This window comes from Staurois parvus, unplaced genomic scaffold (assembly GCF_062004578.1).
Source record: "Staurois parvus isolate SC_StPar_1 unplaced genomic scaffold, SC_StPar_1.0 ptg000232l, whole genome shotgun sequence".
NCBI lineage: Eukaryota > Metazoa > Chordata > Amphibia > Anura > Ranidae > Staurois > Staurois parvus.
In genome coordinates this window covers 543,402-561,352 of record NW_028318028.1, presented here as the reverse complement: position 1 = coordinate 561,352, position 17,951 = coordinate 543,402, and the positions used below count along the sequence as shown (strand labels likewise).

The following is a 17,951-nucleotide window of genomic DNA, read 5'->3' as shown; positions in this document are numbered from 1 at the left end:
GTGACAGTGTAAAAAAAAAGTGCCCGTCCTTTAGCACAAAGGTGAACGCATGTGCCAGTCCCGCACGTGCACAAACAGCAATTGTCCCACACATGTGGAGTATCAATGTGAACGTCAGATCATGAGCAGTAATTCTAGCACCAGACCTCCTGTGTACATCTAAAGTGGTAACCTGTACAGGCTTTTAAAGCATAGCCTACAGATAGTAAAATTTACATAACTTCTCGCCATTGCACCCATGTACACAATTTTATAGCTTGACATGTTTGGTATCTATTTTCTTGCCCTAACATCATCTGGTACTTGTCTGTTAATTCACCGGATTTATATATATATATATATATAAATAAATCAATCAATCTGGTGAATTAACAGACAAGTACGCATCATCTTTTATATTTTACCAAAAAATTGAGTTATGTATTGTGTTTTTGCATTCAAATTCAATAAAGTGTACACTTTCCCCCTAAAAAATTGCATTTGAAAAACTTCTGCACAAATAGTGTGACATAAAAAAATTTGCAAAACCCACCAATTTATTCCTTCTGCTTAAAAATAGATATAAGGTTTGCAGGTTTTAAGAAATTTTCAAGCAAAAAAAAATCCTATTTTTTACGTATAAACAAAAAGCGCCAGAAAAGGCTTGGTCTTCAAGTAGTTAAAAAACACACGTGCGTTTTACATTCCACAACAGGGTGAACCGGCCCTTACAGCTTTTTTTTCTGTAAAGGGGAACTTACACATTAAATGCTGCCCGTTTCCCAGCCCCACGCTGCTCATTAGATTTAGTGGCCCCCTCAGGACTAGAGGTGGTGTGCATCTATAGCTAATAATTGGCAGCATTTGCAGGCCGCATCCCCTGTCTTCTCTATGAATGTCTCTATATGTGAGGAGCACACTACGAATCATCACACAAACACACCAACTTATCGCCCCCATCTTCTATTCTACTCATTTGGTCTCTTTTGCTATGGTCTCCAGAGTAGGTGTCGCCACTTCCGGCGCGACGTGATTCGGTAAGGTTTTGCTCAGGCCTGAGCCTTACGTCACTTCCGTCGCGGACGGCGTTTCTGTGTCTGGGACTGCGGCTTTTTGGGTCGTTCTTGTCCCGGTGTGGGGGCGGTGAGTGTTCTGTGTACACGGATATTGTGTTTGTTGTGTCTATACAGCCGAGGAATGCCGAGCTCATGTACTGGGAGAAGTGAGGGGCCTGCCGATGCAGAGCTCCACCTGAGGGTGCTGGCCGGGACCAGGCCTACCTTCTTCCTGTATAACTGACCTGGGACAAGCCAGGACTCCTTATCTGCCGCCGTTGTCAGCTCAGTGCGGACGGTGTTCAGTCATTACAGTGTAACGTGGACAGCAGCTGTGTTTTCTAATGAAAGTGATAAACTTTTTTTTTTTTAATAAATGAAGAGCCCCTCCCCCTCATATTATGTCCTTTACCTCAGGAGTGCCTCACTACTTTTAGTTAGGAGTTCTGGGCAGTTATGAAAAATTAAAAGCCGGCAGTTATAAATACTGCTGACTTCATAAACAGACTTCCCCCATTACCCCCCGTCCTGGGATGCAGCGCTGTTTTCACCCAGGCCAGTTTTCAGGTCCCTGGCACCGCCATCTTTGATGTGGGAAGCCGCCTGTGACTTGCTGCACACGATCTTTCTGAATGGACCCGCAGGCTTCTGGGACGTGTGATGTGTTCCAGGAGGTTGCAGAAAAAGGGGATGAACTTCCACACTGCTTGCCAAAGCGAGTGGAATCGGGAGCGGGTACTGGCTATCAGGAAACAAAATGTTCATAATGATGAAAGAGGCTGGGGAATGGAGAAAGGATGAGTGGAACTTCCCTTTTTAGATGAACCGATACTACTTTTTTGGCAAGAAATACCAAAACTTTGTTTTAAAGTAATCGCCAATACCAAATTACTGATACCTATGGCTGATAATTAGGGAGATGATGATGAAGAGGGGGGTGCAGAGGTCAGGATGAGAGTGGGGTGTGGGTGTAGGGAGAGAGAGACAAAGGGGTGAGAGAGAGCAAGAGGACAGTGAGAGAGACAGGAGGAAAAGAATGAGGGGGGACAAAGAGAGAATCAGGTGAGGGAGAGAAAAGTGGATTCTCTATGGCACTACAAATCCCAGCATGCCAGACTCATTCCACAGCTCGCACAGAACAAGGAAATGTCCTCCAAAGTGTTGACACCACAGCCTATCAGCCTTCCCCCCTATATTATATAGGCAACACAGGATTAATAATGGTCCTGGTTACAATGCAGCTGTATCCCAGTCCACACTCACAGGGTTAAAGCAGAAAATAAGTCAGCAGCTGTAAAAAATGGACAACTACCTGTTCCTCGATCCTGCGGTCCCCCCCGCATCCACTTTTACCGGCTGCACTGTGTGGGTTAAAGTAAAGTTCCAGTGAAAAAAATAAAGAAGGTTTTGCACAGAGCAGCCCCAATCATCTGCTTCTGGGGACCTCTGTCAGCGCTGTTGGCTCTTTGTCAAGTGGGGGGGGGGGAATCCTGCATCAAAGAAGGTTTTTTTTTTTGTTTGTTTTTTTACCTTCAAGTATACCTAAAGGCAAAACTTTTTTTTTTTAGATAGAATAGAGAGGAATTTGAACAGTTGTCAGGTTTTTATTGCTGTCTGTGCCCCTGATAAGGAGATTACCCTCTCTATTTGTCCTGTGTACCATTATCATTGAAAGTAAAAGAAAATACCACATTTTGGGTTGTCCCCAGAAAAGTAATAGAGGGGAGACACTAGTTCTTGTGACCTTGGGCTCCCCAAGAAATTGCCTTAATTTTCTCTTCCCGTTTGGCTATAGGACAGGATGTTAAGGGAAATCTCTGCAATGGGACACAGATGGCAAAAAAAAAAAAGTGACGGGTTATAATCCTCCCTTGCTCTATCCAAGATGGAAAAAAAAGATTTACCTATAGTTCTATTAGAATGCATTAAGGTTAAAAAAAAAAAAAAACCTTAAGGCTTAAGAACCACATTAGGTCAGTCCTCAACCTGCCCTTTTTGCTGGTGTCTCTTTCAGGTTCCATTCACACCTGGCATTTCTGGAACACACGACACAGTGCACAGAAAGCGTGCGCAGGAGCGCGTTGTGGTACCATTAATTGTTAATGGCATCCTAAGTGCAAGTAGCAGATGCGCACCAAAATGCGCCATGATTAAGCAGGTTCTGGAGATTCTTTGATGCTTTTGTTGCATGTGAATGAACTGCTCTATGTGCGACGAGCAGAAATGCACAAAAAAGGAGAAACCCATGTGGTCCTTGCTGGGGCTGTGTGTGTCCATTGAAATACTCAGCTGCACCCCTTCTCCCTCCTCACAGCGATTTGAGTGACAGCAACAGGAGCCATTTGTTCCTTTCTCCTAAATAGAAATTCAGCCAATTTAGCAGGAACCGTTTGAAATTCGATCCTTACATGACCCTCTGTTACACAAAAGATTTCCGGTATGGAAAGTTAATTGGGCTTTATTTAATGTTAAAGTGACACTAAATGATATCCTGAACTTCTTCTTCTTTTTTTTCTCCCTACTCTTGTTGTTTTGAATGAACAGTGAATGTTATTTGCAGTCATGTGCATTGCTCTATGCATTATAAATCTCGTAGTCCATCTCAGGTTGGAGTAAGAGAGTGAGTGTGGTTATGTTCCTACTTACCGTAGTACCATAGAGAACAAACGTAGCCACCCTCTAACAGAGTCAGACCACAGCAGCAAAAAAAAAAAATTATTGGAGGATGCTGAGAGTAGTAGAAGTAAAACTATCAAACCATCAAATGGCTGGTGTCATAACTGATCATATGTACAGCACCATGGCAGTTGCAGATCAGAGGTCAAGATGGCAGCTTCCTTTGCTGAAAAGAATAGAGAAGGGTTTAGTTCCACTTTACCTCCTGTTCACATATATGCAGCCGTGTGGGCCGTGTTTTGCATGGGCACAAGAGCCCATTCATTTGAATTGACTCCCGTGCCCGTGACACGCAGGGAAGAAGTCCCTGCTCTTCTTCCAAAAACGCAGCCCGCACGGGAACCTCGGTTCCCACTACGGTTGCGTTTTCCAGTGCGGACAGCGTGCCATTAGAACTAATGGCAGCCACGGGTCCACATTTCTGTGTGTGGGTGGTGCAGCTGCATGGATTTTTGTGCGGATCTGCAGTGGCACCACACACACAGATGTGAACCTAGGGTTAAGGGCCAGTTCACACTACAAAAATGTACTCAAGATACGTTTTTGCTCACACCACACTTAGTTCCGGTGCAGTTTTGATGCAGTTTGCTATGTTCCAGTATGATTCTATGCAGAAAAAATGCAGCATGTTTTACTTTTTTTTTCTGCGTCGGAAACTGCACTAGTGTGACCTTGGGTCATTGGAATACATAGTAAATACTGTGCACTGAGCTGCATCTAGTTTGAGCTAGCCCTAAAACCGTGTAGTGAAACTAAAGCCACTGTAAATGTTTTCCAAAAAAGTTACATTCAAGGTATGCCTTGAATGAAAACTGATAGTTACTAGTGTACTTATGTTTACTCTCAACCCCACTGTCAAGTCAGCAAATGGCTGGTGTCATAGCTGATCACATTTGCAGCACATTGGCAACTGCAGATCAAACCGAGGCTAATATGGCAGCTTACTTTGCTATAAATGAGAGGAGGGTGTAGTTCCACAATAACACTGAAAGGGACGTTTACCAGTCTGTCAAGGGCTTAAAAGTTGGGTTTAAAGATAACATGGACACACGTACCGGTGTGATAGTTATCAACAGCATGCCTTGAATGTACCCTTTTCGAAAACAATTAAATTGGTGGGTTGCTGAAGAGCAGTTACAGGAAGATGGCAATTCAGCGAAGATTATTGCCAAATAGATTCTCTGCTATCAGGAATTGCTGATCAGTGTATAGAGGAAGTGGATTTTAAGTGTATGTGAATCCCTAAAATGCTGTTGTTGGAAACCTTTTGTGATGATTGGCATCTAATGTATCACTACAGTCTCTGCACAGGAGCCTCTGGACTATGGACATGTCAGCCCGTGGCAACACAGGCTAACAGACTTCAAGCTCTGCATTCTCCTTTGAAGGCTCAACTCAATGGCAAGTGTCTTTCAGTGCTACCATTGGTCAGAACCAATGCATAGCATTGACAGTAAATAAGTAGGAAGTTGTGCCTTGGGGATCCACACGCACATCCCAACAAAAGCAAGTAATGTGCATAGTGGTACAGTTATAGGTCTGACAAACACAGGCTCACACCCCAGCCTCTGTCATCAGTATGTGATGATTGCACTCACCCTACACAAAGATTGTATATCTCGTAGGAGAACGCACTAAGTCCCAGCAGACTGAGAGTGATTTTCACTGGAGTTTGCACACTCCATAGTTAAAGTAGTAAAATAAGAAACACTTAGTGTAGCGCTTGTGAATGTAAAATAATTATGTCCAAATCGCCACAAAAAAGGATAATGGTGAAACCATATAGTACATAAAATATAGTCTCTACAAAATTCTTCTGATCCAGTGAAAATGGTGCCAAGTGAAACCAAAACCAGAGAAAGAAAATTCTTCACCTTTCACCCAGTCAAAGATATAATTTATTTGAGTAACACACTTACAACAGCATGAGTTGAAATCAGCAGGTATGAATAGAGTCTCCAACCAACAAGATGGCTACAGTCCGTGGCAGTGTGTGGTGACATCACACGTCGTAGCTCCACCCTACGCGTTTCGTCACTCAAAGGAAGTACCGGAAGCAAGACCACAAGTCTAAAAGGCTCAAAATGGGCATGGGAACAAATGGAAACAACATTAATAAAAGATGACCAATAAAATTAAAAAAGGGGGAATTAAAACAATTAACATCACAAACAAATGGATGTATTAAATCTAAAAAAAAAAAACCTATGGACAGTTCCATCTTGTGGTGAAAACCGTGCAATGCATTTACAAATATAAAAAACACTGAAATATAAAATGTAAAAATAAAAAATCAGAAAAATGAATCATTATTATTAAAAGCATTCACATCCTATTCTGTATTAAGTCTGAACAGGATGTATGATTTTAAAGAATAAATCCAAAACATTTCTAATTTGAGATTTCACGTCTCACATGATTGCCTCTCCAACTAGTGGTGAATTTAGCAATGGCTAAAAACAAAGTTCCATCTGGACTTTTATTATGATGCAATGCATAGTGTTTAGACACACTATGATCAGGAAACCCCTTAGTATGTTCTTGATATGCTCATTAAATTTAAAGCGTAGCATGCGTGTAGTGCAACCCACATACTGTAGGCCACATGGGCACTGAATCAAATAGACCACGTTCTTTGTGGAACATGTAATACACTTTCTAATATAAGTCTTTAGAGTGCAACTTGATTGAAAATAATTAATCCTACACCCTTGAGAATTAATGCCACAAGCTTTACACTTTCTACAAGGATAATAGCCATTTATCCCCTGAAAGAACGTCAGCCTCACAGGGGGCTCCACAAGATTCAGGGCTACACTCAGCCTCAAAGGAGGAGCTCCCCTAAAGGTGACCAATGGAACCTCAGGAAGCAAAGAGCCCAAAACCTTATCATTCTTCAAGACATTCCAATGTCTATGAACAATTCTTTTAACAGCATAATGTTGAGTAGAATAAGTGGTACAAAAAGAACAATTGGAGGGAGAATCCGTTCGTACCACTTGTTTTGGTCTGAACATAGTTTCCCTATCCTTACTGTCTACCTGAAGGAAGGCCATATGTAAAGTAGAACTATGAGAAAAACTTTTTTCATTTTTGATAGAGTAAGGGAGGGTCATAACCCCTGTCACTTTTTTTTTTCGCCATCTGAGTCCCATTGTGGAGATTTCCCTTCATTTCCTGTCCCATAACCAAACCGGAAGTGAGAGGAAATCACTGCAAATTAAGGGAATTCCTTGGAGACCCCCAGGTCATCAGAACTAGTATCCCCAGTGGCAGATTTCTCCCCTTTTACTTTTCTGGGGACAACCCAAAATGTGGGATTTTCTTTTGCTTTCAATGATTATGGTAAATGGGACAAATAGAGATGGGCACAGGCAGCAATAAAACTGACGGGGGGCTGTCTCATCCTTCTGCACTCTGTCCAAAACTAAGAAAAAGATTTGCGTTTAGTTAAACTTTGACCCCTTACACAAAAACAATAGCTACTACCATGTGTTTTAATGGAAACATGCATCATTTACAGTATCGGCTATCTACTCTAGCAATGCTGCCTTTTTTTTTTTACATTCAGTTACTTCCTGGTTTCTTGCCTAGGTAAATGATGTAATACATCCTAGGAGAAGGGGGAGAGGGGCTTTCTCAGCTAAACACTTCCTCCTGTCTGCATGCTTGAGCTAAGGCAAATGAATTCCAGGAAGTAAATGCTACATGATACTGTTCTATACATCTGAAACAATTCTGTGGACTTAGGCTGTCTCAGTTGCTTTTTCATTTTTTTTTTTTTTTTTTGTAATCCCTGACCGACTTATTGATGTCTTCCAGGACCTCTTGCTCTTCATTCCAACGTAGATAGTTTTATGACTTTGGCTGTATGTCTGGGGTCATTATTATGATTGCCCTCAAAGGGCCAGTTGAATCTGTAAGACTATATAAATGTATCCGGGGCTTTTTTTTCCTCAGAGAATAGATGGTGGGTGGGGCCAAATTGCACAGTGGGTGGATCTTAAAGGGGAAATAAATATCAGGGGTGCCCTATGCACAGAGTGCAGAGTTCAGGGGTGTGCTGCATACAGAGTGCAGGGTTCAGGAGTGCACGATGTACAGAGAGCTGGGTTTAGGGATGTTCTATGCATAGTTTGCAGGGTTCAGCTCTATTTCACCGGCTTTTTCACTCCTCCTCAGCTCTGACCTCTGCATTACTCTCTCATATCCTCCCACCTCTGCACATATCTTCCTACTAAGCCCCCTCCTCCCAAAAGCTTCCTTGCATGTCATCTTTGCAAAAAATACACATCCCCGGAGTGTAGGCAGCTTCACCTCGCTCTCTCACTTGAGAGATTATTGGTAGGCATCAGGGCACAGATGGGGACCACTGTGCAGCCCACCCTGTGATTCCCCATCCTATCTTTGACTAAACCGCACCTGCATCTCCCTTGTCCCCACCGTGAGTGCAGGGCAGGCAGGGATCTGTGTGAGCTTCCAAGTGGAAAACTGTCCTTGTAAACCCAAAAGGTCTCTGTGTTTACAAATGACAGTGGTGAGCGGGGAGTGGAGGGGAAGTGCCGTTCTACCATGTTCCGGCTAGAAAAAAAAAAAACCCTGGGTGCGATGGCCACATGAAATTGCCTGGCAGGCCTTGTGTTTAACAGATGTGCTTTACAGTATTTTTCTTTTTTTCTTCTGCTCAAAACCCAACTTTACATGTGAACAGAAAAAAACTCAGTGCAGGTTAACCTGAATTCATAATATTCAAGCTGTTGTTTTGTTCATGTTTCAGTATTTAGTGGAAGAAAATGTCAGACAGTGAGGACAGTAACTTCTCTGAGGAGGAGAGTGAGAGGAGTAGTGATGCTGAAGAAGCAGAGGATAATGAGGTGAGTGGTTGTCTTTAAGGCTGCTTTCACACTGATCTGTTTTTCTTCTGCTTTTGCGTTAAAAAAAAAAAAACACGAAGAAAAACGTGTTACCATATACTCTTATGGAACTCTTCACACTGATCTGTTGCAGGTCAGGTGTGGTTTTTAAATTCCTGCTTGCTGCATTTTTGTTCCTGGTTTGGTTTGGTAAAAAAAAAACGCACCTCCCCATTTAAATCAATCCAGAAAAAGGGACAAAGATGCACCCACGTTGCGTTTTTGATGAGGTTTTTGAGTCACATGTCCTGTAAAAAATGCACCGCAAACCCTGTAAAAACACAGCAAAAACACGTTTTTGCTATGGATCAGTTTGAAAGTAGCCTTGATGCATATTATGCCTACAAAAGTGTTTTGCTGTGTGGTGTTTTTTTTTTTTTATTTTTTATTCCTGGTTTACCCTGATTTGTGTTGGTATAAATTAACACAACTTTTCATGTAGCATTGTGCAATTAGTTTAGCTATTTGCAGCTATGTTTTCATTCTTCTCAACCAGGATACTGCTTCTATTGCTTAGTAGTAAAGAAAATTTTCCTGGTTACAAACTCTTATGTCCAATAACCTTCCTGCTGCTGACTGACCAAGTTCTGTGCAGCTGATGACTTCGACTAGTTCACACTATTACAGGGGCAGGAGTGCCCGTAAATCATACGTGTTCCCGCATCTGTAGCCAAAACACATTGCTGCTTAGCAGACGTGTGGGGGTGCCAAAACTTCTTAATGGCACCCTCCCACGCTTTGGAAAACGCAGTGGGGGTGGTGCCAAAGCACCATGCGGTTCCATGCGGCTGTGTTTTACCAAAAAGGGTCAGGGACTTTTTCCCAGTAGGAAATGCAGGTACAGCTGCCTATTCAACTGAATGGCCTGCTGTGGTCGCTCAGACGAGCCCCACCACCCGCTACAGTGTGAATGTAGCCTAACAAGTTGTCTTTGCACGTTTTGAGCCTTTTTTTTAAATTACTGCAAACTAAAGCAGTAGGAAAGTAATTTTATTGATTTATACCTACAGGTAAGCATATGATAAAGCTTACCTGCCTGTAGGTACAATAAATATCTCCTAAACATGAACTATTTAGAAGATATTTACTTTAGTAGCAGCCGCTGATGTCACCAGCGCAAGCGCAGGAGTGACGTCATCGTGGCCCAGCCATTCAAACCTGGAAGGCAGAGTGGGTGAAAATGGAATCCCTGGCATTGGTAACAGTGCGTCGCTGGAGGGATTAGTTTTAAGGCAAGTTTCACAATGTGCTAGTATGTGATGCATACAAGCACATTATGCTCTTAAAGGATAAGTTCACCTTTGGCTCATGTTACATGTTCCACCAGTTTTTAGGGTGGAACATGTAACATGTTCCCATAGCCGCAGCAGCAATACCCCCCCCCCCCGACAGATAGTACAGGGAGACTTTTCCTCGTACTATCTCTCAAATTTGAAAACAGCACGGCCGTGCGGGGCTCCGTCCACACGGTCACGTCATTCATTCATAGAGTTCTGAGAATGAGTGCTTACAAGTCCTGGCAGTCTTAGCAGCTGTTGGCTTGTAGTTTTCAATGAACTACCACAGTGCTGTGGAGCACCGTAATAGTTAATTCAAGTTTCCTGTCAGAATATATTCTTGACCGTACATCACGTATGGCAAGCAGATATTCTGACACATCTGCAGGAGACCTGCATGACATCAGCAATCTACTGGTCGCTGGTGCAGTGCTTTACAGGCTCTTTTGGACAAAAATAATAAATGCACATTTTCTTAGCTGCAAAAAAAATGTGCATTTATTATTTTTGTCCAAAGGGTGAACTTTAACTTACAGAAGAATATTTTTTTTTTATATATATATATATATTTGCAGATAACTACCACTTTAAAATGTGAAAAGATGTAAGCTGCCTATCTTATATACCCTTTCACCTTCCAAGTCTGGCAGCAAGTGGCAGAACCACCAGTCTCAACCTGTGTTGCAGCAGAAATGCAGTTGAACTGTGCAATGATTTCCCCATGTGTGACTGTTTTGCTTTAATCTGCAGTCAGTGTACAGTGTGTATATATAGTATTTGTGTTGGATCACAGGAAACGGAGGAAAGGGTCAGTGCTGCTGGCAGCGAGAAGGCTGAGGATGAAGAGGTGGAAGAGGAAGATGAGGAGGAATATGATGAAGAAGAAGAGGAGGATGACGATGACCGTCCTAGGAAAAAACCCAGACATGGAGGATTTATTTTAGATGAAGCCGGTAAGATCAGCAGACTGTAAACACTGATTATTTTTTTTCTTTCTTTAGTTTAAGTTAAATGGCATTCTGCCTCTTGGTGGTCTGCTGGAATTTTTGATTCTCACAAGCGGTAAACTTGTTTCCCCACAGATGTGGACGATGAGTATGAAGATGAAGATCAGTGGGAGGATGGAGCAGAAGACATTCTGGAGAAAGGTAGTGTTTTGGTTTGATCTGGGTCCTTTAGCATGAGTTCTGGCTTGCATGCTTTCTTTGGTTTGCAAAGTATCCTTAGACTCAAATAGTTTTCTACACTTGACACGAGCACATCAAGAAACTATTGATATAATAGATGGAATTTACGTCTGAGTCAGATCTTGTGGGGTTTGTTTTTGTTTTATTTAGACTCTGGGTACCTTATGTCTAGTATGTGTTGGGGGGATATTGTCTGTCTACAAGCCTGTGTGCTGCTCTCACATGTTATGTTCAATATGTGGTTTTTAGAATCTCACACTGTGTCCAGTCTAGTCTTAAAAATTGGATGCTCTTCAATTACTACAGACCCTGGAATTTGTGCACCTTTTGTGCTTTCATAGACTTTATATATTGTTTCATAATCCACTTATTGTGTGTCGCCATGTCTAGCTTTTGGCATTAAATGATGTGTTGTCTTATCTGGTGACAGGCCTTTGGTCCTCTGGTTCTTACCTTCGTTGCTTTGTTCACTACCTTGTCCTAGGCAGAGGTGGACAAGCCAATTTAGAATCCAGGCTCCAAGCTTTAAAATCGTAAGGGCCACCAGGGTTATATTAGAAGCAGCAAGCGTGCTTATTGGCAAAATCAGAAAAAAATCAGTTTTGATGGCCTCCTGAATTCTATTTTGTCTTGTTTATCCATCCTTGCAATCATCCTAATTGTGATGTTTAGATGACATGTCCTTGTCTTATTAAGACTGGATGCTACTGATGCCTTTTTGTACTTGTATATTGTATGTATATATTTGAGCCTACACGTTAGGTACATCTTATCTGCACACAACACTTTTGTAGTTTGTTTATGGGGCTCAGGGATTGCAATATTTAGGTTTTTCAATACCAGTTATGTTAGACATTGACTTGGTTTATCTTTTCAATCTACTGCATGCTTTCCTTTTAGTCTCTGGTAATGAATCCTTCTTCTTGTGTGTGATGCTTTAGTTGTTGTATGTGTTTTACATATCCTGTTTATTTAGTTCATAACTATCGTTTGCAAGTAAGAATTCTCTTTTTAAACCTGATGCAGCCCATACATAGGACACACAAGGGTTGATTTACTAAAACTGGAGAGTGCAAAATCTGGTGCAGTTCTGCATGGTAGACAATCAGCTTCTAACGTCAGCTTGTTCAGGTAAGCTTTGGCAAAAAAAAAATCGGGAAGCTGATTGGTTTCTATGCAGAGCTGCACCAGATTTAGCATTCTCCAGTTTTAGCAAATCAACCTCAGTCTGTTGTATTTTCATGGTACATACATTTATTGCCTCACGTGATAGTTCGTAGCTCTCTACCATATACTGAATGTGTCTTGCTTGTGCAGAGATATAGTGTAGCTCCAGGTGGAAAATGTGAGGGTCTGGGTGGTCATTCTTGAATAGGTTCCTTTTCGTGTCCCCAGGTCTTTCCCTTTCACAATGCTACCACAGCCTTCCATCTATCACAGTGCTAGAAGTCTGTCATGAGATTATTTTTTTTTGCTTTTAATTTAAAGTTATGCTAAATGCAGTATGATTGATTTTTTTATGTCTACCTGTGTATCGTGTACCACTGGCTCAGCAGCATTGTACACACCAGGGATTAGGAGTTCTGCACAGTGAGGCCTAATGAGAGCATATGCATAGTCTATCACAGGTAGGAGATAGAAAACCCATATGTGGAGATCAGTTCCTTCCAATTTTTTTTTTTTTTTGTGTAAGTTTGGAAAAGAGTGAGTAGGAGACAATGAGTTGGTTCTCTTGTTTAGCCTTTTTTAGGCCATTTGGAAGGGACACTGTGCTTATTGGTTAGTGGCTCTCTTTTAGGGCAGTTTTGGATTGGAAATGCAGAAAAGATGAGGAAACGTTAGTATTCAGGAAGGTACATGCTTTTTTTAAAGCAAGGTTTTTGTCTAGACTAAGCATGATTACACAGTGTGTAGAGCAGTGCTGTAGCAATGTGGAATGGTGGGACACAGTGTAAGATAATGGCTCAGGTGAACAATTAAGTGACGCCTGCAATACACAACTGACCAGTGTTTGAGAAACATGTACATGTATAAGTAATTTATTTTCTTATTTTTGCTCCTGTGACAAGTTAATTTTGGATGTTTATAATGGTTAAAAAAAGAGAGCTCTGACATGCATGTGAACTGCAGTAAATAGGTCTGTGTCCTACAATGATCTTGTGTGTTCTCTGTATCTGCAGGCATTGTAAGATGCTAAGCATCAAACCCCTTATAACTTACCTGTCTTCGAATTGCAGTCCCCACTTACTGACCTGACAATCTTACTCCAGTCACAACTTTTTGTTTGCTAAAGTAGGGAAGGGATTCAAGCCTCTGTCGGGTTTTTCTTGTTCGTGTTCCCACTTCAATGAACTTTGGTGAAGTCAGATAAAATGTCACACTTTTGACATTTGCCGGCAGGACAAGTGGACTCCATGGGGAGATTTAGTCTTTCCATCTGTTCTGCTGGAAATTGTCGACAGAGTTTCTCACTAATTCCTACTAAATGCTGTTACCAAGACAGACTATAGGGGGAATATCCAAATTGGGAACAGAAAGCAATAAAAATTTGATGTTTTAATCCTTCACCACGCTGCAAAATTGAAAATAAAAAATTACCAAATTGGAGTACCACTGATATGTAAATGGTTAAAAACTGTTGTGCAGTGCTAAACCTTCCTGCAGGAACTGGGGTTGCAGAGTCCCTCAAGTGGCTGGTCACATCATCGTTTGCTGAATTAGTCACATGGTCTGCCAAGTTGCTTTGGGTGACTGAGATTCAGGCAGAGCTAGCCAGTCATTGGCTGTGAATCAGCATTGATCCTTCTCTTCAGTAGACCACACGACATTGTTCACATGACTGACTGCTAGAGGATCTCGGAACACTGATTTCTTCAGGAAATGCAATTGTTTCACAAATTCCTTCCATTAGTGACTTAAATACAGTAGGATTGTCAGAGTTGGTGGATGTTGCTTTAAGATAAGTCCACTTGAAACAGGATTTCCAGTTTAGATATAATTACTGTCTTTTTTTGGGACACCTCTATGTAGTAGATACTTTTTCTACTGTTTATAGTTCTCTACAAGTTGAAATTCAGTAACCGAATCTCACAAAGCTCTGCCATAGTATTTTATGGATGCATTACAATACCAGATATAATGGTATATAAAAACTGGGGTAAAAAATTGGGGGCCTGTCTTTTTCTACTGCACAGTGCAGTCCCAAATTAAACTGGAAATCCACTTTTAAAGATTTTTTTCCCCTTTATAGTTTTTAACCGTTGCAATGAGGTAGGGACAATGTTTAGATACAGTCCCTCCTTCTTCCCAAATTAGTACTACTAACTTTTTATGCACTCTGGTTTACTTGTAGTATGCTTTCTGGTGTGCTTCATGACCAGAGGGGGGGTTACATTGCTTATCAACCATCTGAAAGAAGGGGCATATACAGTTATCTTGCCGTTTGGTGTCATCTGGGAGGGCAGTCACAGCTAGTTTGTAGAAACATCCAGACCATCTTCAGCAAATGGATATCCTCCTTACAATCCCTACTAGGGCATATGGGATGGGGAGTGGGTGGACTGTTTGTCTACTTGCCTCAGTACAGTCTTTAAAAATTATAAGTGGACCTTTATGTCAAAACAACCCTATCGGCTGTCTCCCTTATATTATCAATACCCTTGTCTTTCATATCATAGAGATCAGTGTGAGCCCTTAGTTGTTCTTATTCCCCCATACACCCCCAGCACTGCTTCTTTATTGTTTACCCACTTGTTCCATTTTATCCACCCTCTGCAGTCTACCTGCCTCCTTGATTCATGCTGCTTTTTGTGCCATATATTATAATTTCTCCCTTTCCCCATTTCCGGTCCCTCATCTACGCCTCGTGGTTGATTTTTGCTGCTATGTTTTGCACCATTGTGTCTTGGCTTCATCATCGCACACACAGAAGAGATAGAAGGTAAGTTATCATGCTATGTACACCAACCTGTCTTAGGTCAAATGTGTTTGTTAGGTTCAAGAAGTTATCTTTTTTTTACCAATAGACTATTAATATAGGTGGTATAGATGGTTGCTCATTCCTTTTAATCTCTGGATTTTGTGCCATCTGCCATAAATGAGCTGCCCACCCCAGGTCAGCATATGTTGGTTTTCTTGATGAGAACTTGGACAGCCAGTAAGTTGTAGAGTGTCCAGCTCTAATATGAATTCACCAAGCAGTAATCCGTTTTTTAATCTGAGGACTCGGAGGATGCATTGTTAACCTTTTTTTTAATACATTCTAAACAACACCATGATCATTTTGCCAATTCTGTTTAAAAACGTTGTTAGAGGAACAGTCGCCCTATTTGGCAACTGGCTGGTTTCTTAAAGAAGAAAAAGATGTAAAAGAATAGCTCCTAAGGGTATGGAGCACTGCATTATATGTAATTGCCTGCTTCATGAGGTGCCTAATTGCCCAAAATTGTGCTGGAGAAATACAAGTTTTGAGAAAGGGGGGAACTCAAACATTTATTTATGCTTGTTGCATTATGTAGTTAAAATGCACCTGTGCCCAGACTATGGACATTGAACATTCCTAACAATCCATTAAAGCGATACTAAAGGTTCTTTTTTTTTGTAAAATAACAAACATGTCTATACTTGCCTGCTGTGTGCCGTGGTTTTGCACAGAGCAGCTTGGATCCTCCTTTTCTCAGGTCCTTCGCAGGCTCTCCCGGCTCCTCCTTTCTGTCGAGTGCCCCCACAGCAAGCAGCTCGCTATGGGGACACCCGCAGCTTCGAGTGTCTATTCAGATTCCAATAGTGAGCTCACCACAGTGGCCAAGGTAAAACTGAGCAGACATTTTGAAGACTTCTAAAGACCAGTGGCACATCGGACCATGCCATACTCCACCAACAACTATAATCCGTTTTTGAGTTTAGATGTCCTTTTAAAAAACCTTAACATTGTTTATGTTTAATATAAAAGGTTTATTAATGTAAGCTAGGCCTGTCTGACCCCTTCCCATCAGCTTGCTAGATGCATGTGTGGAAACAAAAAAATAGATCACTTTCTGTAGGGTTTATGTGACATAATGTTTTTTCCATAGCATCAAATATCGACAATGTTGTACTCGATGAGGATCGCTCGGGGGCCAGGCGTCTGCAGAATTTGTGGCGGTAAGAGTGTTGTGATGTAAGCCTAAAGGTTTAGAGCTGAATGATGGTGTCCCTCACCCTGTCTGCTGCAGATCAGACATAGCTTTTATCTTTTTACAGAGACCAGAGAGAGGAGGAGCTGGGGGAATATTACATGAAGAAATACGCCAAGTCATCTGTCGGCGAGCAGTAAGTACATTCCTTTGTTTTTTATTGGCCATGTTAGTGTTCTGTCCCTGCCTATGCGGAACTGCTAACATGTTCTCTGTTTTCTTAGTATATACGGAGGGTCTGATGAGCTGTCAGATGACATCACTCAGCAACAACTGCTTCCTGGAGTCAAGTAAGGACACAAGCCTTTGCTTTTCAGTTTACCCACTTGAGTCTTAGGCTGGCTTCACGTTTTGTGGTAACTTACATGTTTTAGCACACATTACCCCAATCCACAGCAACACACAAGTGAAAAAATAAAATCAAAAATGCCAATCCATATGTAAAAAAACTCAGATTTGTAGAAGATTGACACCAGTTCTGCCCCAGGTCCCTTTTTTTTTATGTCTGCCATTAAAAAATTCAGTAATCTTTTACCCATAGCCAAGCATATTCTCACCGTCTTACACTTTTTTTTAATTTTTGTAGAGATCCAAATCTGTGGACAGTGAAATGTAAGGTCAGTGTCATTGTCACATTGTTCAGAGAGAAAAGAGCAGAAGTGACCATGTTCTTTTATTCATTAGCATTTATTTTTTTCACTATAGATTGGAGAAGAGCGTGCCACAGCAATTGCCCTGATGAGGAAGTTCATTGCATACCAGTTCACAGATGCAGTAAGCACTTTTTCAATGCATTTCTGTATAATTTCTCCAGCTTTCTATATCCCAACTACTTTTTATTTTGGTATTTTTCTTACCACCTTCCAGATATTCACATCCCACCTCCAATTATCACAGTATTCTCTGTCCATCTGTCTATCCACCTACAGATCCACTCTTTACTCTGTTTCTCTGGACATTAGGCAAACTGTTAGTTTTGTTTGATGTCAGATGACTGTTTTCAGCACTTTATCATAATAAAATGTATGTAAAAGTCATTTTTGATTTGCACTTCACATACTTGTCCCATCATATTTTTTGTGCAAACTGCTAGTCATGTTATCCACCCATGCAGTGTGCATGCACAAAGGCTCCTGCAGTAAAATCAAAATAACCTGCTTTGCACATATATTTGTATTGTATTCTGGCTAAGCATCTCCAAAATTAAATGGTTTTGCTAAATGACTCACTTTCCAGGAAAACCATGATAAGAGTAATACAGGGGTTGTCATTGTTGATGTCTCTCTGTTATTTGCTTGGCTGTTTGATCAAAAATTGTTTTCAATATTTTCACTAGCCGCTAACCAAATGATACAGATCAGGAAATTGGAGAAAAGTCAGAAATCCTTTTATGCTTGTGGTGGGTGAATTACTCCAAGTCTTGCAGCAAGAGAGTCCAGTTACTAGGATTTTAAGGAACTGTCAAAAGTGACAGTTGAAATATACAAACATAATGTGTAGTTCCAAACAAAGACTAGACCCCCTTTAAAATTCTTGAATATCTGAGGAAGTCTTTTAAACCACATATGCACTAAGCCAAGACAGGAGTCTCTCCCACATCAGGGTAAACAAAGAATAATGCAAAGGATACATTTCTACATGCACTTTTTTTTTTTTTTTTACTGCGGGTTTATTAAAAATAAATTTAAGA

The 17,951-nt window shown here is 41.2% G+C and overlaps 1 protein-coding gene across 2 annotated transcripts in view; it reads left to right on the top strand.

Moving 5' to 3' along the window:
• The first annotated feature begins 1,008 nt into the window (after positions 1 to 1,008).
• Positions 1,009 to 17,951, top strand: part of SUPT5H (SPT5 homolog, DSIF elongation factor subunit) — a 33,799-nt gene continuing 16,856 nt past the window's right edge. The window contains exons 1-10 of one of the 2 annotated variants that reach the window (XM_089679793.1): positions 1,009 to 1,122; positions 8,488 to 8,584; positions 10,694 to 10,853; positions 10,983 to 11,048; positions 15,016 to 15,027; positions 16,160 to 16,229; positions 16,329 to 16,397; positions 16,486 to 16,551; positions 16,848 to 16,878; positions 16,967 to 17,035. In XM_089679793.1, coding sequence (XP_089535919.1) covers positions 8,504 to 8,584; positions 10,694 to 10,853; positions 10,983 to 11,048; positions 15,016 to 15,027; positions 16,160 to 16,229; positions 16,329 to 16,397; positions 16,486 to 16,551; positions 16,848 to 16,878; positions 16,967 to 17,035 — 624 coding nt within the window. In that variant the 5' untranslated portion in view covers positions 1,009 to 1,122; positions 8,488 to 8,503. The remainder of the gene's footprint in view (positions 1,123 to 8,487; positions 8,585 to 10,693; positions 10,854 to 10,982; positions 11,049 to 15,015; positions 15,028 to 16,159; positions 16,230 to 16,328; positions 16,398 to 16,485; positions 16,552 to 16,847; positions 16,879 to 16,966; positions 17,036 to 17,951) is intronic. The other variant, XM_089679794.1, reaches the window with a different exon arrangement.